General features: G+C 54.7%; 1 protein-coding gene across 1 annotated transcript in view; it reads left to right on the forward strand.

The window, feature by feature from the left end:
• Nucleotides 1-24,882, forward strand: part of LOC128903428 (antigen WC1.1-like) — a 41,683-nt gene that overhangs the window by 12,851 nt on the left and 3,950 nt on the right. The window contains 1 exon segment of the mRNA XM_054187439.1: nt 24,508-24,822. Coding sequence (XP_054043414.1) covers nt 24,508-24,822 — 315 coding nt within the window.

Here is a 24,882-nt window from a genome sequence, read left to right on the forward strand (position 1 = left end):
GGATATTTGGAAAAATTTTTTACACTGAAGCGGTTATTAAGCATTGGAATAGGCTGCCCAGAAAGTGGTTGACGCACGACCTCTGGAGCTATTTAAAAAATGGGCAGACATAGTGCTTAGAGCTATGGTTTAGTGATGGTTTTTGTCAGAGTTAGGTTGATGGCTGGACTAGGTGATCTGAAAGGTCCCTCCTGTTGCGTGAAAAGGGGCAAAGCGGTTTTGGCAGAAGATAAACCCCCTTGCGTTCTAACACTCCTCACTGAGGTGGGGGACCAGGTGCGGCTGGGTTTAAATTCGGAGTGATGCCCAATCCAGCACTATCAGTCCAATCGCGTTTAATATGTATTAAAATGTTACGGTTTGGATACACTGATAGTGGACTGCACCTTCAGTCTAGTCGTGCTCCTGAACTAGCACGGCCACTCTTGAGTGTTTGGTCGCGTTCAGTGAGAAACCAAAACGACCAGCTACTGAGACAGTGCTGTTTATTTAAACAACAGGTATATAGGATTGACGGTGATAAATACACGGTCTGCAAAGCATGTGCAAATAACGATATTGTTAAATATACAAAAGGCACAATGAAGTTATATACAATACAGCCTGGCTATAAATGTAGGAGAGAGATTCTCTAGAGAGATTTCTAAGTTCCCCGAGGAAACACTCGGTATGATCTAAGTCTTACCCAAAGGCGTCCCTATGGCGGGGAAGAAAGGCTCAGCCAGTCGACTGGTCCCGGAAGTTAGTGATGGAATTCTCCTGACTTGTTCGCGATGGTGTCTTCCCCGATATCCCCCCTCTCTCGGGCTATTTTTATAGTATTTATTTTATCTTCAAAGTGGAGTCTGAGTGACTTTAGTCATAAATACTTCATGATTGGTGTACTCAAGGAGGAGTGGTTGCACCTTGGGGGCGGGTAGCCTCTGGGATGGAGGTGTGTTTCGGTACGTTGTAATGAGCAAAGTTCGCACAAAGGACAAAATTTCATCAAAATTTGATGAAATGTTGGCTCAGGTAGTGAGTAGGCCGCTTATCTGTTTCGTAGTAAGCAAGTAGGCAGGTTGTCTGTTCCGTAGTACTATCTCGTTCCCATATCTGCTATTCGTCACAAGGCAAGGCCACGGAACAATAATATAAGACGGGCAGACATAGTGCTTAGAGATATGGTGTAGTGATGGCTTTTGTCAGAGGTAGGTTGATGGTTGGACTAGGTGATCTGAAAGGTCCCTCCCAACCAAGCCAATTCTATGATTCTATTAATGTTTCGTTCCCTTTTCCACTCTTCTTCCACTCTCAAGTTCTTCTCTTGGATCATCCTCATCTCCTCCCATACAAAGAGCCAACTCTTTTTGACCGTTTCCTTGTTGGCCATTCCCTTGGTGTTTCTGAGATGGTGACAGTGGCACTTTCCACCTTCCTCATGACGTCCATGACACTAGTAACCCCTTTTCTTACCTCTGCTGTCCTACACCTACTCAAGGTGTCTTGTTAGAGGAACCATGACTCAGCATGAGCCATCTGCACATGCAATTTAAATGCTGATGTTCTGGAGCTTCAGTGCACAGGGACCTTGAGACACCTGGGGACGTGGCCAACAGAAACCTCCTCAATTTTTTCTAGGACAAAGGGCAAAGTAGGAGAGGACCAGGTGAGGAGTGAGTCTGAGGAGAGGGGCCTGGGCACTTTGAGGGATGCCATATGAGCCTCTGGCAAAGGCTCAGCACCATTAAGGCCAGTTGCATATGGGGTGGTGTTAGTAGGACTGTGACCATCCAAAGAAGGGGAGTTATTGTCCCCCTCAACTCAGCACTGGTGTGGCCACATCTGCCCTCATAGTATCCCAGAATGGTTTTGGTTTGAAGGGACCTTGAAAGGTCATCTAGTCCAATCCCTGTTTTTTAGGGACATCTGCGATCAGGATGCTGAAAGCCCCGCCCTACCTGACCCTGAACACCGCCAACGATGGGGAATCCACAACTTTTCTGGGCAACCTTTTCCAGTGTCTCACCACCCTCATTAGTGAAAAATTTCTTCCCTTATGTCCAGTCTAAATCTGCCCTCTTTCAGTGTAAAGCCATTGCCCCTTGTCCTGTCATTACTGGCCCTGGTAAAATATCTCTCTCTCTCTCTCTTATAAGCCTCCCTCATGCATTGAAAGGCTGAAAGAACGTCTCCTTGGAGCTTTTTTGTTTCCACATTTAACAACTTCAACTCTCTCAGCTTTTCTTCCTAGGAGAGGTCTTCCGGCCCTCCAATGATTGTTGGTGATCCATCTCTTGACCCGCTCTAACAGCTTTAGGCGTGAGGCATGTGGTGAGGGTTTCAGCTTTGGCGTTAGTGTTCAGGGAAGGGCTACAGATGAGAGCTGCAGGTGAGGGATTAGGGTTAGGGTCCAGGCAAAGGCTTAGGGGGAGCTGCGTCGTGCCGAGTCTGAGGGGCAAGAGTGTGGAAGGCACTCAGCGTGTATGGGCCCTGGTGGTGAGCAGAGGGAAAGCTCATGTGGTGATGGCCAAAAGCATCCCCATTGCAATGAGCTGGGGATTAGCACTGGGCCCCTTGGCTTGGCAGGGCACATCCAGGGGGCTACAGCACACAGGATGTCTCTGCCTCCTTTCTTTGTCACCCTGAAATCACTGCCTCTGGTTTTCTGCTCCAGTCAGCCCCCAGGGAGGCACGCTTCAATTTCCTGAAGCAGCTTCGTCACCCACAGCCCTCAGCAGACCCTGCTGAACCTCCAACGCTCTTTATTCCCGCCAGGGCCCTCCACACTGCGTGACTTTCTCCTGGGAGCTCGTTAACGTGAAGGAACTGTAATGAGTTTATTCTTGCATCTCAATTCAACATATGGTTGCAAGGGGACTTTGAGGAGAGACTGTCTCCAAGGAAGAGTTTTGCTAGAGTTTGCTGGAGAAGAAAAGTTTTGTTTAACAAGCACATAATGTCACATGGGCAGGGACATCACTAGAGACATGAGTTGGTGACAAGGCTCTGGGATGGAAATTTGGCCAAGAATAAGGCACAGTTTACTTAATCTGCCACACTGTCTCTTTAGCCAACTCACTAACTGTGCGTATATTTAGAATTTTCTATCAATCTCTCCAACATATTTCTTTTATGTTGATGGTTTGAGGAAGGTGGAGCTTATTGGAGGCTTGGACTTGGCATATAGTGGAGGAATGCATTGGGTTTCTTTAATTAATTGGTATCATTTTGTCCTTCTGGCTGTTCAAATTTAATAAGAATCCCTTGTCTATTTACAGCCAAGTCTCCGGGGGAATCGGGCAGGAATTGGTGCAAAGGAGCTGTGAACATTCAGCTGCAGACTCTGCGCACAAGTCTGATGTAGGAAAAGAATGCAAGTCCCAGGCAGCCCCAAGAGAAACGGTGGGGAGGAGGAGGTGGGGGGGCAAGTTGTCCATACAGTGGGGGACCTCGAGGAGATGGCAGTTGCTACCTCTCCGGTCCTCCTTAGGAGACCCTCTGGTTCAGTATCAGTTGGAGAAAGCTGCAAGCATTTGCTCTGGAAAAATAAAAAGACTAATGAAAAGCCCTTTCCAAATGAAAAATTACCTCTTTATTAAGTGCTTCTTAAAACCTTCCACTTTAAGTAGACTCCTGAGACCTCTCCACTGAGCTGTACCAGGCTAGAAGCCCTGAAGAAAATCATGGCAGAGCTGTGGCTCCTTAGGGCTTTCTGCACTTTAACGAGCCCCATGGGGCATTTGCTGCTGAGCCCAGGAATGCCAGATACTGAGAGGAGCTTGAACAGCCTGTGCAGGAATTCAAGTCCGAAGCAAACGCCAAAGTGTCTTGGAGCATTAATTGTCCCCACTGAGGGCCATGACAGACCAAGCCTCCCCATGGATTTGTTCGAGCAGGCAACTGGAGGCTGTGATTACAGGGAGGCAAAGGCACTGTGCAGGTGGAGCTGATGCTGAGTAAAGCCTTGATGTATTTTATCCCGCCAAGCGGCCAGCCCTGGGAAGGGGGATCCTGTCCCTCACACTGGCTCAGGGCTCCTCCCGGGGCAGTGAGGTGTGGGGTAGGCAATGCCGAGTGAAGGACAACGGCACCACACCTCCCGGCCTCCCTGGGGGGTGCGAGGAAGCAGTGAGGCCCCGGTTCCCTGAGATTAAGGTGTCTCCTTTCAGGCCTTGGTAGCAAAGACAACAGCCACAGCCAAGGGGACAAAGACCTGCAGGCTGTGGACACCCAACCTCTTTCCTCCCCTTGCTCCCACTGGGGCATCTCCTCGCCTTTCCTGACAGCTCTTCTTCCTCCCTGCCTGTTCCTTGTGTGAAATGTGCTGAACTGATTCGTGTCAGTGTGGAACAGTGTTAGGGCCACAGGGTGAAGTGTGACCTTTGATTGTTTTGTCTGTATGGCCGCAGACGAGACGGTGTGTCTATCGCAGACGAGACGGTGTGTCTGTCGTGTCTGTGTTTTGCCAGGAGCCACCTGGCGAACATTCTAGAATACCAACTTAAACCGGTCCCGTTGTTATCTGCATAGTGACCTGTAAGGGGGGGATACACCCATTTTTGGCAAGGGCCAACCACTTTAGAGGCAGTTATGAATATGTATTAGTATAGGAGATATAAACCAAAAATGGGGTCTGTAAGGTGTGTGTCTTGGTTGGGCAGAGACCCCCGGCACACCCAGCGCTGTTTGCTTGCCTTTGTTCCTTTAATAAATTATAAATTCTAATTGGAATCCTGTTTGCGATTAAATTATTTATCACACTTGGAACACCCAGCGTTGCGCTGATCCAGGCTCCCTCTGGGTGACCTCAGGAGTCACGGCACTGTCCTTCATGGGACATTTCTTTCTCCTCATGTCCAGTCTCGTTGTGAATGTTGATTTGGGATCCTGCCCAACTTTGAGGTGGCACCAATTTCAGATTTAGTAACACGGGGTTATGTTGTATGATGTTAACAATATTGATCATCTGGCAATTATCAAAATGATTTAACAAAATTTGCTATAACCACCACAGCGACTTATTGAAAGATTCAAACATGGCAAGGGTCGCCTGACACGTACGACAGTTTATACAGTTTAAAGGGGAGTTATGTGTAAGACAGGGACTGTTTACCAAGGCCTGTAGTGACAGAACAGGAGACAACAGTTCTAAACTGAAAAAGAGTAGATTTAGAATAGGCCTAAGGAAGAATTTTTTTATGAAAAGGCTTGTGAGATGATGGTACAAGTTTTCCAGAGAAGTTGTGGGTGCCCCAGGGTATCGAGGATATCAGGCTATCAAAGCATGCATGAGGATAAGAGGATATGAAGACATCAAAGCGTGGATTTTCCAAGGATATCAAAGTGTAGGTTTTGCGAGGATTTCAAAAGTAGATTTCACGAGGCTTTTGAAGATTGGATTTCAGAGTAGATTTCACAAGGATTTCAGAGATCATCTGCTGACAAATACAGACGAAGGAAAAGAGTGAGTCATTCACTACGATTGGATTTCTCCAGGTGACCAAGATCATTTGGTACCAGGAATTTACTACTTTTTGCAAAAAGAGAAACATCTTCATTATATAGGTTAACCTCTGTATCTGTTTGTGTGGGTGCAATTCAATTTAAAAAGCTCTCTTGTAAGCCTTGTGTTTGTGTGCGCGTGTGTGATTTGATTTTTGGAAGCTCATTAGAATGATGATGCCTTTGGTCATCAGCAGCTGAGGTTTCCCCCTGGTCATCACGAGGGCAGAAACACGCAAAGTGGCTACACACCCTTCCCCTCTGACCCAGCACTGCCCAGCTCACACTGAGACTTTGCCTGGACCCCAACCCTAATCCCTCACCTGCAGCGCTCATCTGTGGCCTTTCCCTGAACACGAATGCCAAAGCTGAAACCCTCATCAGATGCCTCACGCCTAAACCCAAAGCCAGCTCCCTAATCCTGTCCCTCAACACACTTCCATCTCCAACCCCTCCCCTAAGTGTTACTCATGTTTCCCAGGATGCAGAAGGAGGGCAGGGATTGTGAAGTTCTGGAGGGAAAGGCCAGGGAGATGATGAGATGTTAGGGGCAGGCAAGAGGAAGATGAAGGCAAAGGTGCCATTGCTGGCGAGTAGATCGCGATGTCATTATTGCTGGAGGAAGCTGCGTGTGAGGAGCAGCGTTGTGAAGTGCTCGACATGCCTGAGAGTTTCATCAAAGAGAGAAAGGAGCATGGGATAGGTGAAGGGAGAAGCGTGTGGGAGGGACAGCACTTGGTGAGGTTCCTGCTCTTGAAATGCCTTAACTCTGGCCTAACCCTAAGCCTCTAGCCCTAACCCAACCCCCTAACCCACAAAGCTGAGCAGGACTCAGATCAATTACAAGAAGCCCTAAGAAGAATCCCAAACCTTCATTTTGAGCCTCACCATGACCCCCACCCCCACCCTGATCATGAAGCAGAAACTCTGACCAGAGTTTTTGGTTCACATGGAAGAAAACTGGTAACAGAAACCCCTAACCCAAAAGCCCTAGCGGCCTCCCTCGGAACCCCTAACCTTCCCTTGCCCTCCAAACCTCTCTCTAAGCTGTTTTTCCCCCAGAGGCAGAGTGAATGCAGAGCCTGTGAGGTCCTGGAGCAGTCACATGGTGCTGGAAGACGAAATGTGAGATGACGTGTATCAGATCAGCTTGTGGGTGACAAGGTGGGTGATGGTGGGGAAGCTACTCTTATGTCAGCTGTGCCTCAGAACCTCACAGGTGAGTAAGAGGCAGGTGTCTGTGAAGGTGCCTGAAGTCAATTCTGTCTGAGAACCTCACAGGCCAGAAGTAGGAAAATGGCTTGGCTGCTGATTGTGGTTTGGCACAGGGTTGGACTAGATGATCTCGGAAGGACCCTTCCAACCCCTTCCATTCTGTCATCTGTCTCTGCAGGTGATAGGCAAGAGAAGTCTCATGGCTGGGTCAAGCACTGGGATAAGCTTGGCCTCAGCCTCGGTGACCAGGCAGGCCAGCCAGGAGGGCAGGGCATGGGCACAAAAGGACTTTCTTTGGGTATTTTGGCCCTCTAGCAATGCGGGAAATCTCCATCGAGATCCCTCCAGTGGTAGTGGTGGGAAGGGATTCCGCTGTCATGGGGAATCTTTGGCCAGATTATCTCCAGCACCTCCAGTTTCTCTTCATGGAGTCAGAGCTTGGGCTTTCTCCTCCTCTTGTTATCTTGGACTTTGCTGGGAAACTCTCTCAGTATTGCTGCAGTCTCCACAGAGTGCCCTTCCTGGAGAGCGAACAGCCGAGCCTGAACTGGGGGCCATCTAGAGCCCTAACGCCCACCTGGGAGAAGGAGTTAACATTAAGGGGAACAGGCCATTCACCATGAACCACAATAAGGTCACTTGCCTAGTGGATGAAGGGAAGGTGGTGGATGTAGTTTTGCTGGATTTTAGTAAAGCTTTTGACAGTGTCCCTCAAAGTATCCTTCCGGACCAGTTGCCCAACTTGGAGATGAGCAGGTGGAGGGTGCGGTGGGTGAAGAACTGGCTGAACGGTAGGGCTCGACCCATGCGTAGAGCTGCAGAGTAAGAAATCAAGGGCTGCGTGAGCCTCACAGGAGGGCAGGAGATGCTCTCTTCTGGAAGGGTCATTTGTGCTATTGGCGATAGAGCCACGCAAGGCTGCCTTGGTCAGACACGCTCATCCGTTGTTCGTGTCACGTTAAACTGTACCAACATAGACATCTGCAGTGCAGTGACAGGACACAGGCCTTCTAACCTTCCCATGAACCTCCAACCTGAGCTTTCTCTCTGCACCCCCTTTGGAGGTGAACCTGAGCACAGAGCATGAGCCATTGGACTTTGACCACTCAAGACCGTCTCCACCTTGGAGCTAATACGGGGCACAGCCAAGGTGGAGGCCCAGGGAGGAGGTGTTGCGGAGCAGCCTTTTCTGTTGCTGCAAACTAACCTTGGTAGCTCTCTGCTGCACCCTTTCCAGCAGTTCCCTGTCCTTCTTGAACCGGGGATCCCAGAACTGGACACAGTGCTCCAGGTGCGGCCTCACCAACGCAGAGTAGAGGGGGAGGATGACCTCCCTCCACCTGCTGGCCACACTCTTCTTGATGCACCCCAGGATGCCATTGGCCTTCTTGGCCACAAGGTCCCATTGCTGGCTCATGGTCATCCTGTTGTCCACCAGGACTCCCAGGTCTCTTTCCACCGAGCTGCTCTCCAGCAGGTCAGCCCCCAACCTGTCCTGGTGCATGGGGTTCTTCCTCCCCAGGTGCAGCACCCTACATTTGCTGTGGTTGAATTTCATGAGGCTCCTCTCTGCCCAACTCTCCAGCCTGCCCAGGTCTCTCTGGATGGTGGCACAGCCTTCTGGTGTGTCAGCCACCCCCCCAAGCCTTGTGTCATCAGCAAACTTGCTGAGGGTGCACTTTGTCCCTTCATCCAGGTTGCTGATGAAGATATTGAAGAGGACTGGACCCAGCAGTGACCCCTGGGGAACACCACTCCTCACGGACCTCCAACTAGACTCTGTGCCCCTAATCACCACCCTCTGAGCTCTGTCTTTCAACCAGTTTGCAATCCACCTTACTGTCCACTCATCTAACCCACATTTCCTAAGCTTCCCTATGAGGATGCTGTGGGAGACGGTGTCGAAAGCCTCGCTGAAGTCAAGGTAGACACCATCCACTGCCCTCCCCTCATCTATCCATCCAGTCACGCCATCACAGAAGGCTATCGGGTTAGTCACACAGGATTTCCCCTTGGTGAATCCGTGTTGACTACTGCCCATAGCATTCTTTTCCTCCACATGCCTTGAGATGACGCCCACAACGAGCTGTTCCATCATCTTTCCAGGGATGGAGGTGAGGCTGACCAGCCTGTAGTTCCCTGGCTCCTCCTGCTTGCCTTTTTTGAAGACTGGAGGATTGTTGGCTTTCCTCCAGTCCTCAGGCACCTCGCCTGTTCTCCAGGACCTTTCAAAGATGATGGAGAGCGGCCCAGCAATGACATCCACCAGCTCCCTCAGCACTCTCGCGTGCATCCCATCGGGGCCCATGGACTTGTGAATATCTGATTGATCTAATTGATCCCTCACTCGATCCTCCTCAACCCAAGGGAAGTCTTCTTCTTTCCCTGTTACTTCCACCAATGCCTGGGACTCCTGAGGGCTGGGCCGAGCAGTAAAGACCGAAGCAAAGAAGGCATTCAGTAACTCCGCCTTCTCTGCATCCGCTGTCCCCATGGCTCCTGTCTCATTCAACAGTGGGCCCACAACTTCTCTGCTCTTCCTTTTGCTTCCAATATACCCGTAGAAGCCCTTCCTGTTGAGCTTGACATCCCTGGCCAGGTTCAATTCCAAGGCGGCCTTGGCTTTCCTTGTTTCATCCCTGCACGCTCTGGCAGCATTCCTGTAATCCTCCCAAGGGGTCAGTCCCTTCTTCCACGTATTGTAGACTGCCTTCTTCCACTTGAGCTTTTTCAGAAGCTCCCTGCTCAACCATGCAGGTCTCCTGTGTCCCTTGGCCGATTTCTTTCTCTTCGGGATGCACCGATCCTGAGCTTGGAGGAAGTGGTCTTTGAATACCAACCAGCTCTCTTGAGCCCCTTTGCCTTCCAGAGCCCCAGCCCACGGGATCTCTCCAAGCAGTTTGCGTAGCCATGATCCTGAACTCCATCATTTCATGATCACTACAACCTAGGGTGCCTCCAACCTTAATGTCCCCCACCAGTCCCTCTGTGTTTGTCAGTACCAGGTCCAGGAGTGCTCCTCTCCTTGTTGGCTCCTGCACCACCTGTGTCAAGAAGTTGTCATCAATGCACTGGAGGAGCCTCCTGGACTGTGTGTGCCTGGCTGCGTGGTCTGCCCAGCAGATATCGGGGTGATCGAAGTCCCCCATGAGAACCAAGGCCTGCGATTGCGAGGCTACCTTCAGCTGTCTGTAGAAAACCTCATCAGCTTCCCCATCCTGATCAGGTGGCCTGTGATAAACACCCACAACAGTGTCCCTCATGTTGGCCTGCCCCTTAATCCTCACCCATAAGCTCTCGACCCTCTCATCATCCGCCCCTAGTGAGAGCCCGATGCATTCCAAATGCTCTCTTCCCATGGAGTGCAACTCCACCACCACGCCTCGCTGGCCTGTCTTTCCGGGAAAGGACGTAGCCACCCATGACAGCATTCCAGTCACGCGAGCTGTCCCACCACGTCTCAGTGACTGCAATGAGATCGTGGCCCTGCGACCGCGCACAGATCTCCAGCTCTTCCTGCTCATTCCCCACGCCGCGTGCACTGGTGTCTCAGCGTTTCAGAGAGGGAGTCGTGTGTGTAATTGTGACCCTTGAGATGTGCTGTGCCTTCTGGCTACCAGAAATACTGGCACACTGGCCCACGAGCGCTGAGCAACTGCGCCCTGGCAGCTCCCCAGCAAGCCCAAGACCGTCCCCAGCCCCCCTCAAATCCAGTTCAAAGCCTCTCAATGAGCCCTGAGAACTCAGGGAGTTACCAGGGATTCAGGGAGTCATACTGGGAGCACTGGGACCGCACTTGGAGCACTGGGGGGAAGCAGGGAGTCATACTGGGAGCACTGGGATAGCACTGAGAGCACTGGGGGGAGGTAGGGAGTCATACTGGGAGCACTGGGACTAAACTGGGACCACTGGGAGGAAGTAGGGAGTCATATTGGGAGAACAGGGACGGCACTGGGAGGACTGGGGGGAGTCAGGGATTCATACTGGGAACACTGCGAGCGCAATGGGAGCACTGGGGGGAGTCAGGGAGTCATACTGGGAGTACTGGAACCGCACTGGGAGAACTGGGCGGACTCAGGGAGTCATAATGGGAGCACTGGGAGCGAACTGGGAGCACTGGGGGGAGTCAGGGGGTCTTACTGGGAGCACTGGGAGGGAACTGGGAGCATTGGGGGGAACCAGGGTGTCATAATGCGAGCACTGGGACCGCACTGGGAGGACTGGGCGGACTCAGGGAGTCATACTGGGAGCACTGGGAACGCACTGGGAGCACTGGGGGGAGTCAGGGAGTCATACTGGGAGACCTGGGACCGCACTGGGAGCACTGGGAGTAGTGAGGGAGTCGTACTGGGAGCACTGACACCGCACTGGGAGCACTGGGGGATTCTGGGGGTCATACTGGGAGCACTGGGACCGCACTGGGAGCACTGGTTGGAGTCAGGGAGTCATACTGGGAGCACTGGGACCGCACTGGAAGCACTGGGCGGAGTCAGGGAGTCATAGTGGGAGCACTGGGAGTGCACTGGGAGCAATGGTTGGAGTCAAGGAGTCATACTGGGAGCACTGGGACCGCACTGGGAGCACTGGTGGGAGTCAGGAGGCCATACTGGGAGCCCTGGGAGCGCACTGGGAGCACTGGGAGTAGTGAGGGAGTCGTAATGGGAGCACTGAGACCGCACTGGGAGCACTGGGGGCAGCCAGGGAGTCATTCTGGGAGCACTGGGAGCGCACGGGGAGTACTGGGGGGAATCAGGGAGTCATACTGGGAGCACTGGGACTGCACTGGGAGCACTGGGGGGAAGTAGGGAGTAATACTGGGAGCACTGGTATCGCACTGGGAGCACTGGGGTGAGTCAGGAAATCATACTGGGAGCACTGGGACTGCACTGGGAGCACTAGGGGGAGTCAGTGAGTTGCACTGGGAGCACTGGTAGGGCACTGGAAGCACTGGGGGAACCAGGGTGTCATACTGAGAGCACTGGGACAGCAATGGGAGCACTGGGGGGAGTCAGGGAGTCATACTGGGAGCACTGGGAGGGCACTGGGAGCACTGTTGGGAGTCAGGAGGTCATACTGGGAGCACTGGGACTGCACTGGGAGCACTGGGGGGAGTCAGGGGGTCATACTGAGAGCACTGGGAGAGCACTGGGAGCACTGGGGGGAGTCAGGAGGTCATACTGGGAGCACTGGGACAGCACTGGGAGAACTGGAGGGACTCAGGGAGTCATACTGGGAGCACTGTGACTGCAATGCGAGCACTGGAGGGACTCAGGGAATCATACTGGGAGCACTGGGAGCGCACTGGGAGCACTGGGGGGAGTCAGGGGGTCATACTGGGAGCACTGGGACAGCACTGGGAGCACTGGGGGGAGTCAGGGTGTTATACTGGGAGCACTGGGACTGCACTGGGAGCACTGGGTGCAGTCAGGGAGTTATACTGGGAGCACTGGGACGGCACTGGCAGTACTGGGGGTAACCAGGGAGTCATACTGGGAGCACTGAGAATGCACTGGGAGCACTGGGAGATTCAGGGAGTCATACTGGGAGCACTGGGACTGCACTGGGAGCACTGGGGGGAGTCAGGGAGTGATACTGGGAGCACTGGGACAGCACTGGGAGCACTGGGGGGAATCAGGGAGTCGTACTGGGAGCACTGGGACTGCACTGGGAGCCATGGGGGGAAGTAGGGAGTAATACTGGGAGCACTGGTATCGCACTGGGAGCACTGGTTGGAGTCAGGGAGTCATATTGGGAGCACTTGGAGCGCACTGGGAGCACTGGTTGGAGTCAAGGAGTCATACTGGGAGCACTGGGACAGCACTGGGAGCACTGGGGGGAGTCAGGGAGTCATACTGGGAGCACTGGGAACGCACTGGGAGCACTGGGAGTAGTGAGGGAGTCGTAATGGGAGCACTGAGACCGCACTGGGAGCACTGGGGGCAGCCAGGGAGTCATTCTGGGAGGACTGGGAGGGCACGGGGAGTACTGGGGGGAATCAGGGAGTCATACTGGGAGCACTGGGACTGCACTGGGAGCCATGGGGGGAAGTAGGGAGTAATACTGGGAGCACTGGTATCGCACTGGGAGCACTGGGGGGAATCAGGGAGTCATACTGGGAGCACTGGGATAGCACTGAGAGCACTGGGGGGAGGTAGGGAGTCATACTGGGAGCACTGGGACCGCACTGGGAGCACTGGGGGGAAGTACGGAGTCATACTGGGAGAACAGGGACGGCACTGGGAGGACTGGGGGGAGTCAGGGATTCATACTGGGAACACTGGGAGCGCAATGGGAGCACTGGGGGGAGTCAGGGAGTCATAATGGGAGCACTGGGACCGCACTGGTAGTACTGGGGGGAGTCCGGAGGGCATACTGAGAGCACTGGGCCTGCACTGGGAGCACTGGGGGGAGTCAGGGGGTCTTACTGGGAGCACTGGGAGGGAACTGGGAGCACTGGGAGGAACCAGAGAGTAATACTGGGAGTACTGGGACCGCACTGGGGGCACTGGTTGGAGTCAGGGAGTCATATTGGGAGCACTTGGAGCGCACTGGGAGCACTGGTTGGAGTCAAGGAGTCATACTGGGAGCACTGGGACCGCACTGGGAGCACTGGTGGGAGTCAGGGAGTCATACTGGGAGCACTGGGACCGCATTGGGAGCACTGGGGGGAGTCAGGGAGTGATACTGGGAGCACTGGGACAGCACTGCGAGCACTGGGGGGAAGCAGGGAGTCATACTGGGAGCACTGGGATAGCACTGAGAGCACTGGGGGGAGGTAGGGAGTCATAGTGGGGGCACTGGGAGCGCACTGGGAGCACTGGGGGGCGTCAGGGGTTCATACTGGGACCACTGGGACTGCACTGGGAGCACTGGGGGGGGTCAGCGTGTTATACTGGGAGCACTGGGACCGCACTGGGAGCACTGGGTGCAGTCAGGGAGTTATACTGGGAGCACTGGGACGGCACTGGCAGTACTGGGGGGAACCAGGGAGTCATACTGGGAGCACTGGGACTGCACTGAGAGCACTGGGAGAGTCAGGGGGTCATACGGGGAGCACTGGGAGCTCACTGGGAGCACTGGGGGGAGTCAGGGGGTCATACTGGGAGCACTGGGAGGGAACTGGGAGCACTGGGAGGAACCAGGGAGTCATACTGGGAGCACTGGGACCGCACTGGGTGCACTGGTTGGAGTCAGGGAGTCATACTGGGAGCACTGGGACCGCACTGGAAGCACTGGGGGCAGTCAGGCAGTCATACTGGGAGCACTGGGACAACACTGGGAGCACTGGGGGGAGTCAGGGGATCATAGTGGGAACACTGGGACAGCATTGGGAGCACTGGGAGCATTCAGGGAGTCATACTGGTAGCACTGGGAGCGCACGGGGAGTACTGGGGGGAATCAGGGAGACATACTGGGAGCACTGGGACAGCACTCGGAGCACTGGGTGCAGTCAGGCAGTCATACTGGGAGCACTGGGACCGCACTGGGAGTACTGGGGGGAATCAGGGAGTCATACTGGGAGTACTGGGACCGCACTGGAAGCACTGGGGGCAGTCAGGCAGTCATACTGGGAGCACTGGGAAAACACTGGGAGCACTGGGGGGAGCCAGGGGATCATAGTGGGAACACTGGGACAGCATTGGGAGCACTGGGAGCAGTCAGGGAGTCATACTGGGAGCACTGGGACCGCACTGGGAGCACTGGGTGCAGTCATGGAGTTATACTAGGGAGCACTGGGACCGCACTGGCAGTACTAGGGGTAACCAGGGAGTCATACTGGGAGCACTGGGACTGCACTGGGACCACTGGGGGGAGTCAGTGAGTTCCACAGGGAGCACTGGTAGGGTACTGGGAGCACTGGCGGGAACCAGGGAGTCATACTGAGAGCACTGGGACAGCAATGGGAGCACTGGTTGGAGTCAGGGAGTTATACTGGGAGCACTGGGAGGGCACTGGGAGCACTGGGCAGAGTCAGGGAGTCATACTGGGAGCAGTGGGAATGCACTAGGAGCACTGGTGGGAGTCAGGAGGTCATCCTGGCATCACTGGGACAACACTGGGAGCACTGGTCGGAGTCACGGGTTCATACTGGGAGCACTGGGACAGCACTGGGAGACTTGTAGAAACTCAGGGAGTCATACTGGGAGCACTGGTAGAGCACTGGGAGTACTGTGGGGAGTCAGGGCGTCATACTGGGACCACTGGGACTACACTGGAACCACTGGGGGGAGTCAGGGAGTTATACAGGGAGCACTGGGACTGCACTGGGAGCACTGGGGAGAGTCAGGGGGTCATACTGGGAGCACTGGGACCGCACTGGGAGCACTGGGGGGAGTCAGGGGTTCATACTGGGAGAACTGGGACCGCACTGGTAGCACTTGGGGGAGTCAAGGGATCATACTGGGAGCACTGGGACCTGACTGGGAGCACTGGGGGGACTCAGAGAGTCATACTGGGAGCACTGGGACCGCAGTGGGAGCACTGGGGGGAGTCAGGGAGTCATACTGGGATCACTGGGACCGCACTGGGTGCACTGGGGGGACTCAGGGAGTCATAATGGGAGCACTGGGACCGCACTGGGAGCACTGGGTGCAGTCAGAGGTTCATACTGGGAGCACTGTGACTGCACTGGTAGCACTTGGGGGAGTCAAGGGATCATACTGGGAGCACTGGGACCTGACTGGGAGCACTGGGGGGACTCAGAGAGTCATACTGGGAGCACTGGGACCGCACTGGGAGCAGTGGCAGGAGTCAGGGGGTCATACTGGGAGCACTGGGACCGCACTGGGAGCACTGGGGAGAGTCAGGGAGTCATACTGGGAGCAGTGGGACCACAGTGCGAGTATTGTGGGAATCAGGGAGCCATACTGGGAGCACTGGGACCGCACTGGGAGCACTGGTGGGAGTCAGGGGGTCATACTGGGAGCACTGGGACTGCGCTGGGAGCACTAGGGAGAGTGACGGAATCATACTGGGAGCACTGGGACCGCACTGGGACAGCACTGGGACTGCGCTGGGAGCACTAGGGAGAGTGACGGAATCATACTGGGAGCACTGGGACCGCACTGGGACCGCACTGGGAGCACTGGGGGGAGTCAGGGGGTCATACTGGGAGCACTGGGACCGCACTGGGAGCACTGGGGGGAGTCAGGGGGTCATACTGGGAGCACTGGGACCGCACTGGGAGCACTGGGGGGAGTCAGGGGGTCATACTGGAAACATTGGGACCGCACTGGGACCACTGGGGGGAGTCAGGGGTTCTTACTGGGAGCACTGGGACAGCACTGGGAGCACTGGGGGGAGTCAGGGCGTCTTACAGGGATCACTGGGACCGTACTGGGAGCACTGAGCTGAGTCAGGAGGTCATACTGGGAGCACTGGGATCGCACTGGGAGCGCTGGGCGGTGTCAGGAGGTCATACTGGGAGCACTGGGACCGCACTGGGAGCACTGGGGGGAGTCAGGGGGTCATACTGGGAGCACTGGGACCGCACTGGGAGCACCCGGGGGAACTAGGGAGTCATACTGGAAGCACTGGGACAGCACTGGGAGCAACTGGGTGGAAGCAGGGAGTCATACTGGGAGCTCTGGGAGCGCACTGGGAGCACTGGCGTCCGTCAGGAACTTTTACTTTGAGCACTGGGACCGCCCTGGGAGCACTGGGGGGAGTCAGCGGGTCATACTGGGAGCACTGGGAGTGCACTGGGAGCACTGGGGGGAGTCAGGGGTTCATACTGGGAGCAGTGCGACCGCACTGGCAGCACTGGCGGGAACCTGAGAGTCATACTGGGAGCACTGGGACCGCACTGGTGTGATAAATGATTTAATCGCAAAGAGGATTCCAATTAGAATTTATAATTTATTAAAGGAACAAAGGCAAGCAAACAGCGCTGGGTGTGCCGGGGGTCTCTGCCCAACCAAGACACACACCTTACAGACCCCATTTTTGGTTCATATCTCCTATACTAATACATATTCATAACTGCCTCTAAAGTGGTTGGCCCTTGCCAAAAATGGGTGTATCCCCCCCCTTACAGGTCACTATGCAGATAACAACAGGACGGGTTTAAGTTGGTATTCTAGAATGTTCGCCAGGTGGCTCCTGCAAAACACAGACACGACAGACACACCGTCTCGTCTGCGATAGACACACCGTCTCGTCTGCGGCCATACAGACAAAACAGTCAAAGGTCACACTTCACCCTGTGGCCCTAACGCTGTTCCACACTGACACGAATCAGTTCAGCACATTTCACAAGAGGTGTTCCAGCTTTCACAGCATTTCTGCGGCCCTCCTCTACACGCACGCTAACAGCTCCGTGTCTGTCCTGTGCTTGGCACCCCTGAGCTGGACGCTGTTCTCCAGCTGGGGTCTCACCACAGCAGCGTAGAGGAGGAGAATCCCCTCCCTCCACCTGCTGGCCACGCTTCTTCTCATGCAGCCCAGGATGCGCTTGGCTTTCTGGGCTGCCAGCGCACGTGTCCAGCTCATGTTCAGTTACTCCAGCCCCAGCATCCTCACGCCCTTCTCTGCAGGGCTGCTCTCAATCCCTTCGTCAACACCCTCCATGAGTCTCCTGCACTGCTCACAGCTTCATGGGATGCTCTTCCAGCAGCTGCCAGGGTGACTGGAGTCCCCCAGTAGATCTCAGCCTCTGAGTGTGGTGCTTCCTGGAGGTGAAGTAAGAACGCTTCGTCAAAAGGCTCCTCTTGCTCGGGTGGCCTGTAGCAAACCCCAGCCGTGAGGATTCCAGCTGCACAAGGGTGCTCAGCTCCTCCTCTTTGTTCCCCAGGCTGCGTGCGTTGGTACAGAGGCACTTCAGCTGGGCCACCGACCATGGCAACTTCTTTAGAGGAACACAGCCCCTGGGATTGGCTGCCTGCCTCCTTTGGCCCAGAAGTGCTTGGATATAAAACTGTAAGATTGGTAGGCAATATATACACCTAGAGGAATGTATCTATGAAAGGAAGTGTATAATTCTATTAATGAATTTATTTATTCATTTATAAGTAGATACACTACTTATATATATATATCTATATATGTATATACATTTTGATCTAGGTCAACATTCATACAGCTATAGAAATTAAATTAATAATTCTGAATTGAAAATTTTGAATATTTGTAAATTTGAATTGTCATTTTGAATTGGATAAATCCTTCTTCAGTAAGATTTAGTGTAGTGAAGAATTAGAGTTTAAATGTGAACGGAAGCAGAAGGAAAAGGCCGGGTGGGGGTCCCCCACTTTACCAGGCTGCAGAACAAGCCCTGACAGGGTGGGCTGGGGGGAATTCAAGAGGGCGGAGGGGTGCCCGAAAGGTGGTGGGGCACGGACACGCTGGAACATGCCCAGGGGCTACGGCCCCCTTCTAGGAGGGGTGAGCAAGTGACGGAGAGGGGGGTCAGTACTGGCTTGGGTCCCCCCAAAAGACGAGCACGCAGCAAATAGGTTGGTCTGTGCTTGTGAGGAGCTGCTGCCTGAGTAGCCAACAGGCCAAGAGGAGGCTTCTGGTCTGTGTAGGAGCTTGTGAGGAGTCGTATCTCAGAGGTGTCACTCTGACATTTCATCAGAGAACGGTGATAGATGTTTAGAAATTACTGCTAGAGAACATTGGGAAAACCCTTTCCGAGAAGGGGAAAAGGGTACTAGGCTAAGAGTTAGCAAAGCTCATGGACAGAGCTTTAAGCCGAAAGTTAAGGGGGAAGGGGATGAAACCAGGCCTGCTGGTAATGAACCTGAGTGTCAAGGGCCAAAGATGGGGGTGAAATCAGTAGCCCAGGTCAAGTGCATCTACACTAATGCACGTAGCATGGGCAACAAACAGGATGATCTAGAAGCCATTGTGCGGCAGGACAACTACGACATAGTCGCCATCACGGAAACGTGGTGGGATGATGGTCATGACTGGAATGCTGCAATGAGTGGCTATAAGCTCTTCAGAAGGAATAGGCAAGGAAGGAGGGGGGTGGGGTGTGGCTCTGTACATTAGGGAGCTGTTTGACTCTATAGAGATAGACTCCAGTGATGAAGAAGTTGAGTGTTTATGGGTAAGGGTGAAAGGGAAGGCTAACAAAGGTGATTTTGTGCTGAGAGTCTGCTGTAGACCACCCAACCAGGATGAGCAGGTTGATGAGGTATTCTATAAGCGGCTGGCTGCAGTCTCGCAAACGCCAGCCCTTGTTCTAGTTGGGGACTTCAACTTACCAGGCATCTGCTGGAAATATAACACAGCAGAGAGCAGGCAGGCTAGGAGGTTCCTCGAGTGTATGGAGGATAACTTCCTGACACAAATGGTTGGTGAGCCTACCAGGGGAAGTGCCTTGCTAGACCTGCTGTTCACAAACAAAGAAGGGCTAGTGGGGGACGTGGAGGTCGGAGGCCGTCTTGGGCTTAGTGACCATAAAATGGTTAAGTTTTCCATCCATAGTGAGGTAAGGAAGGGGGTTAACAAAACCTCCATCTTGGACTTCCGGTGGGCAGACTTTAGCCTGTTCAGAACCCTGGTTGGGAGAGTCCCGTGGGAGGTAGTCCTGAGAGACAAAGGAGCCCAGGAAGGCTGGACGCTCTTCAAGAGGGAAATCCTAAAGGCCCAGGAGCAGGCTGTCCCCATGAGGCACACAATTAAAGGGCGGGGAAAATGGCCGGCCTGGATGGACAAAGAGCTCTTGATGGGACTTAAGGAAAAAAGGAAGGTTTACCACCTTTGGAAGAGGGGACAGGCAACTCAGGAGGAGTACAGAGATCGTGTTAGGTCATACAGAGAAAAAATCAGGAAGGCAAAAGCCCAGCTGGAACTCAACCTGGCAATTAACATAAGGGACAACAAAAAAAGTTTCTAGAAATACATCAACAAAAAGAGAGTGACAGAGAATGTCCATCCCTTACTGGATGCGGGGGGAAACCTTGCAACCAAGGACGAGGAGAAGGCTGAGATACTTAATGCCTTCTTTGCCTCTGTCTTTAATAGTCAGACCAGCTATCCCCAGGGTGTTCAGCTTCTTGGGCTGGAAGATAAGAATGGAGAACAGAACAACTCCCCTGTAATCCAGGAGGAAGTAGTTAATGATTTGCTTATGCACCTGGACACGCATAAGTCTATGGGGCCGGACGGGATTCACCCAAAGGTTCTCAGGGAGCTGGCAGGAAAGCTCACCAAGCCTCTCTCCATTATCTATCAACAATCCTGGTCAACAGGAGAGGTGCCGGATGACTGGAGGGTGGCCAATGTGACGCCCATCTACAAGAAGGGCCGGAAGGAGGATCCCGGAAACTACAGGCCTGTCAGCCTGACCTCGGTACCGGGAAAGATCATGGAGAGGATCATCCTGAGTGAGCTCTCAAGGCAAGTGCAGGGCAGCCAAGGGATCAGGGCCAGCCAGCATGGGTTTATGAAGGGGAGGTCCTGCCTGACCAACTTGATCTCTTTCTATGACCATGTGACCCACTTTCTTGATGAGGGGAAGGCTGTGGATGTTGTCTACCTGGACTTTGGTAAGGCCTTCGACACCGTCCCCCACGGCATTATCCTGGAGAAACTGGAGAATCATGGCATAGACAAGTGTACTCTCCGCTGGATAAAAAACTGGCTGGATGGCCGTGCCCAGCGAGTTGTGATTAATGGAGCAAAATCTGGTTGGCGGCCGGTCATCAGTGGTGTCCCCCAGGGCTCAGTTTTGGGGCCAGTCTTGTTCAACATCTTTATTGATGATCTAGACAAGGGGATTGAATGCACCCTCAGTAAGTTTGCAGATGACACCAAACTAGGTGGGAGTGTTGATCTGCTTGAGGGTAGGAAGGCTCTACAGAGGGATCTAGACAGGTTGGATCAATGGGCCAAGGCCAACGGGATGAGGTTTAATAAGGCCAAGTGTCGGGTCCTGCATTTTGGTCACAACAACCCCGGGCAACGCTACAGGCTTGGGGCTGAGTGGCTCGAAAGCTGCCCGGCAGAAAAGGACCTGGGAGTGTTAGTGGACAGCCGGCTTCACATGAGCCAGCAGTGTGCCCAGGTGGCCAAGAAGGCCAATGGCATCCTGGCTTGTATCAGGAATAGCGTGGCCAGCAGGAGTAGGGAAGTCATCGTGCCTCTGTACTCGGCACTGGTGAGGCCTCACCTCGAGTGCTGTGTTCAGTTTTGGGCCCCTCACTACAGGAAAGACATTGAAGTGCTGGAGCGTGTCCAGAGGAGAGCCACCAAGCTGGTGAGGGGTCTGGAGAACAAGTCCTATGAAGAGAGGCTGAGGGAGCTGGGCATGTTTAGCTTGGAGAAGAGGAGGCTGAGGGGAGACCTCATTGCCCTCTACAACTACCTGAAAGGAAACTGTAGAGAGGCAGGGGTTGGCCTCTTCTCCCAAGGGAATAACGACAGGACCAGAGGAAATGGTATGAAGCTGCGGCAAGGGAGATTTAGATTAGATATTAGGAAGAATTTCTTTACTGAAAGAGTGGTCAGGCACTGGAACAACCTGCCCAGGGAGGTGGTGGAGTCACCATCCCTGGAGGTATTTAAGAAACGTGTAGACATGGCTCTTCAGGGCATGCTCTAGTGCCCAAGATTATTGTTTGTGGTGGGGTGTTGTCTGTGGGGTTGTGGGTGAGTAGTAGTGGGTGTGGAGTTTAGTAGGTGGGTGCTTTTTTTTTTTTTTTTTTTTTTTCTGTGGTTGGACTCGATGATCTCAGAGGTCCCTTCCAAACACTAAGATTCTGTGATTCTGTGATTCTGTGAGCAGACAGCAAGCAGGGGGAGATGTGGGGGTCAGGTCTCTGGTGCCTGAGTAGCTGATAGATACAGGAGCAAGGCCAGGGCTCCTGTAGGGGCTGGTGAGGTCACTGGTGCTGGTGTAGCTGATAGGAGACACATGGCTCGGGCTTGTCCTTGTGATGTCACTCTTGGCTGAGGAGCTGATAAGGCAGGCCCAGGTGCACAGCTCGTGGAGGTGCCTGTGAGGTCACTGGTGCCTGCGCAGACGACAGGCCAGGAGCTGTCACCTGGCTTGTGGATGTCTCTGCGATGTCACTGCTGCCTGAGGAGCCCAGGAGAAACATGTCTTGTGCTGGGTGTTTTGAGGTCCCAGGTGCCTGAGAAGCTGGCAGGCCAGGACTAAGCCCCCATCTTGTGTAGGTGTTTGCAAGGTCACCTGTGACCGCTGAGCTGACAGGCCAGGAAGAGGCCCATGGGTTGTGTAGGAGCTGGTGAAGTCACTGCTGCCCGCGTACCTGGTAGGGCAGGAGCAGGAACATGGGTGGTGTAGGGTGTTGTGGTGTCAAGGGTGCCCGAGTAGATGACAGGTTGGGAGCCAAGCAGTAGTTTATGTAGGTGTTTGTGAGGTCATTGGTGTCTGAATACCTGATAGGCCAGGAGCAGGAACGTGGCTTGTGAATGTCGCTCTTGTGATTTCACCGCTGCCTGTGTAGCTTTTGGGCAAGGAGCAGGCATATGGCTTGTGTGGCTGCTTCTGATGCCATTAAAATAATACTTGGACCCCACCCCAGTATGGCTTTTTGGAAGAACCATCGTCATCAGAAGCCTGTACACAACACGCACACACGTGTGACAGCGGGACTCCTGAGCACGCAGCAGCAGCAGCAGGAGGGTGTGAGGTCATGGTCACTGTAACCCCTGAGCACACGGTGGTGGCAGCAGGAGGGACGTGAGGTCACTGTCGGTACCACTCATGAGCACACGGCAGCAGAAGTAGGAGAGTGTGAGGTCACCGTCAGTATAACCCACGAACACACAGCTTGGGCAGTAGGAAGGGTGTGAGGTCACGTCCCCAATGTCACCCTGTGCCCATGGGGCTCGGTGCAGAGCGGCCGTGTGCATGACAGGGGCATGACAGGGGCTGGGAGCTGCCCGTCCCCGTGTCTGCGAGGCCAAAGGAGCAGCCCCTGCGGCCCTGGCTGGAGCAGTCGGGGTGGGGGTGGCTCGGGGGCACCCCAGGGATGTGCCTGGGCACGGCGCCAGGAGGAAACCACAGACTTCCTGCCCGGGCGCTGCGGGGGGAGCGGGGGGAGCGCGGCGAGGCCACGTGGGCTGTGGTTTGTGCACCTGCAGGCTCCAGCTCCCGCTCCGCCCGCGGGGAATAACGGCCCCTGGGTGACACACTGAGAGTCAGGGACACGTCTGAGCCTCTGGGCTGTCTGTCTGCTGCCAGGGCAGGGACATGATCCAGCTCCAGCTCCTGCGAGGGACTCACTGTGGGGGTCTGCAGGGAGGCACGGACAAGCCAACACTCCCGGGACGGAGCCCTTGCCCTGGATGAAGACCTCTCCCAGCTGCTGCTCCCAGCACAGTGAGGTCCGTGGCAGGGGCAGGGGCTGTTTCCTCCCCATCCTGACACAGACCCTGGTGCAGTCCCCGCTCCATGGTCACCGCAGCTTGGGGGCAGCTGGACACTTGCCTCATGGCTTCTTGGATGAGCCCGGCGCAGGAGATGCTCAGTGCTTCCAGGCCCACAGCAGGGTGCAAGGGGTGACCGACTCAATTCCCCTGCACACCCAGCTTGTCCCATGATGATCCGCCACCACATCGACCATGACACTGGCAGCGGGACATATATGTCCCTCATATATGGTCATGAACGGCGCTGGAGAAGTTCATTGGCGGGCTGGGCTGTGTCGGAGGGGAGATAGCTCCCGATAACGTCTAAAAAGGTGCTGCTGCTTCGATTGGCTCCTTCCGCAGCTGGGTCGGCATCTGCAGAGATATATCACCCTCCCATCATCGTTGTCCCCGTGAGTCCCCAGGAGCTGTGACAGGGAGTGGGGAAGAGCGGGTCTGTGCCAGCAGGGCAGGAAGCTCAGGATGGGAATGGAGGGACTCCTGTCCCCTCGGGTGCTGTGGCTGCTCCTCTGGGTGCAGCTCTGCAGAGGTAAGTGCTGGCTCCCTTTTCCCACAGCCCAGGGCCATCGGGTACCAGTGGGGTCATCAAGAGCCCTTTGGGAAGAGGGTTTCTTTCCAAGTGCCGCTGAGATGAGGGTCAGAAGGAGCTCAAGTCCATGGATCCTGTGCCTTTGCCTGTGTCCACCTGGCTGGGAGAGGGTGTCTCCACTTCCAGAGCTCCAGTATTTCGGGCAGCCTCTGCCTGGCTGCATTTAAAGACAACCCATCCTGGGGTACCCTTTTGGGATGACTTGTTCCCCAGTACTGTGCCCCGGAGGCTGGCTGTGGCTCCAGGCTTCAGGGGAGCCCTGACACCAGGAAGGCAGTTTGTGCCCCATAGAGAGAGGGGGACTGGACTGTCTGCACCCACAGGTGGTAGAGAAGTTCCCTTCTCAGGGGCCGCCACCAAGCACAGGGGCTGGGCTCCCACCAGGGCCCAGGAGGGGACATGAGTTGGGGGGATCCTTGGGATCATGTTGGTGTTCTCCGAGGACACAGAAAGGCCTAGGGGAGTGTGAGCTTGGGTGGTGCCAGGGCAGGTGGTCGGCAGGGAAGGTGTGGGGCTGGGGGCATGGGGCTGTTATGGGGTGTTGGGCTGGGGAGGAGCGGGTTCCCTGTGCAGGGCCTGGGGGCACAATGAGTGGGTGGTCATGGGAGGGGGCCATGGGAGTGGGAGGAGGTTCCCAGGGCTGTGTTATGGTGAATAGCCCATCCCAGAAGGGCCGGAGTACTGCACCCCTAGCCTTCACAGGCTGTGGGGAGAGCAGGGACCCCCACACTGGCCAAGGGACAGCCTGGAGGGGTGAGGACTCCCACCCTCCCACCGTGGTGCTTCGGACTCAGCCTGGGCAGGGGGGGCCTTCTAGACCTGCACTCTGGGGCTCGGTGCTCTCCTGAGCGGTCCCATGTCGATGTTTGAAGGGGCTGCAGAGGTGAGGCTGGAGGATGGCGGCGGACGCTGTGCTGGGAGAGTGGAGGTGAAACACCAGGGCCAGTGGGGGACTGTGTGTGGCATCAGCTGGGACACGAATGATGCTGCAGTGGTTTGTAAGCAGCTGGGCTGTGGGTCTGCTGTTAAAGCTCATGCTGAAGCACACTTTGGGCCAGGATCTGGCCCCATTTGGATGGCTGGTGTTGAGTGTCATGGCACCGAGTCAGCCCTGTCTGATTGCACAAACAGAGAAGGGATTCGACAATACTGTGACCACAGTCTGGATGCTGGAGTGACGTGTTCAGGTACGGTGCCAGCCTGTTCCCCACCTTTGTGACCAGGACGGGGGAAGGGACCTGGCTGTG

The sequence above is a fragment of the Rissa tridactyla genome, unplaced genomic scaffold, assembly GCF_028500815.1.
Source record: "Rissa tridactyla isolate bRisTri1 unplaced genomic scaffold, bRisTri1.patW.cur.20221130 scaffold_33, whole genome shotgun sequence".
Taxonomy (NCBI): Eukaryota; Metazoa; Chordata; class Aves; order Charadriiformes; family Laridae; genus Rissa; species Rissa tridactyla.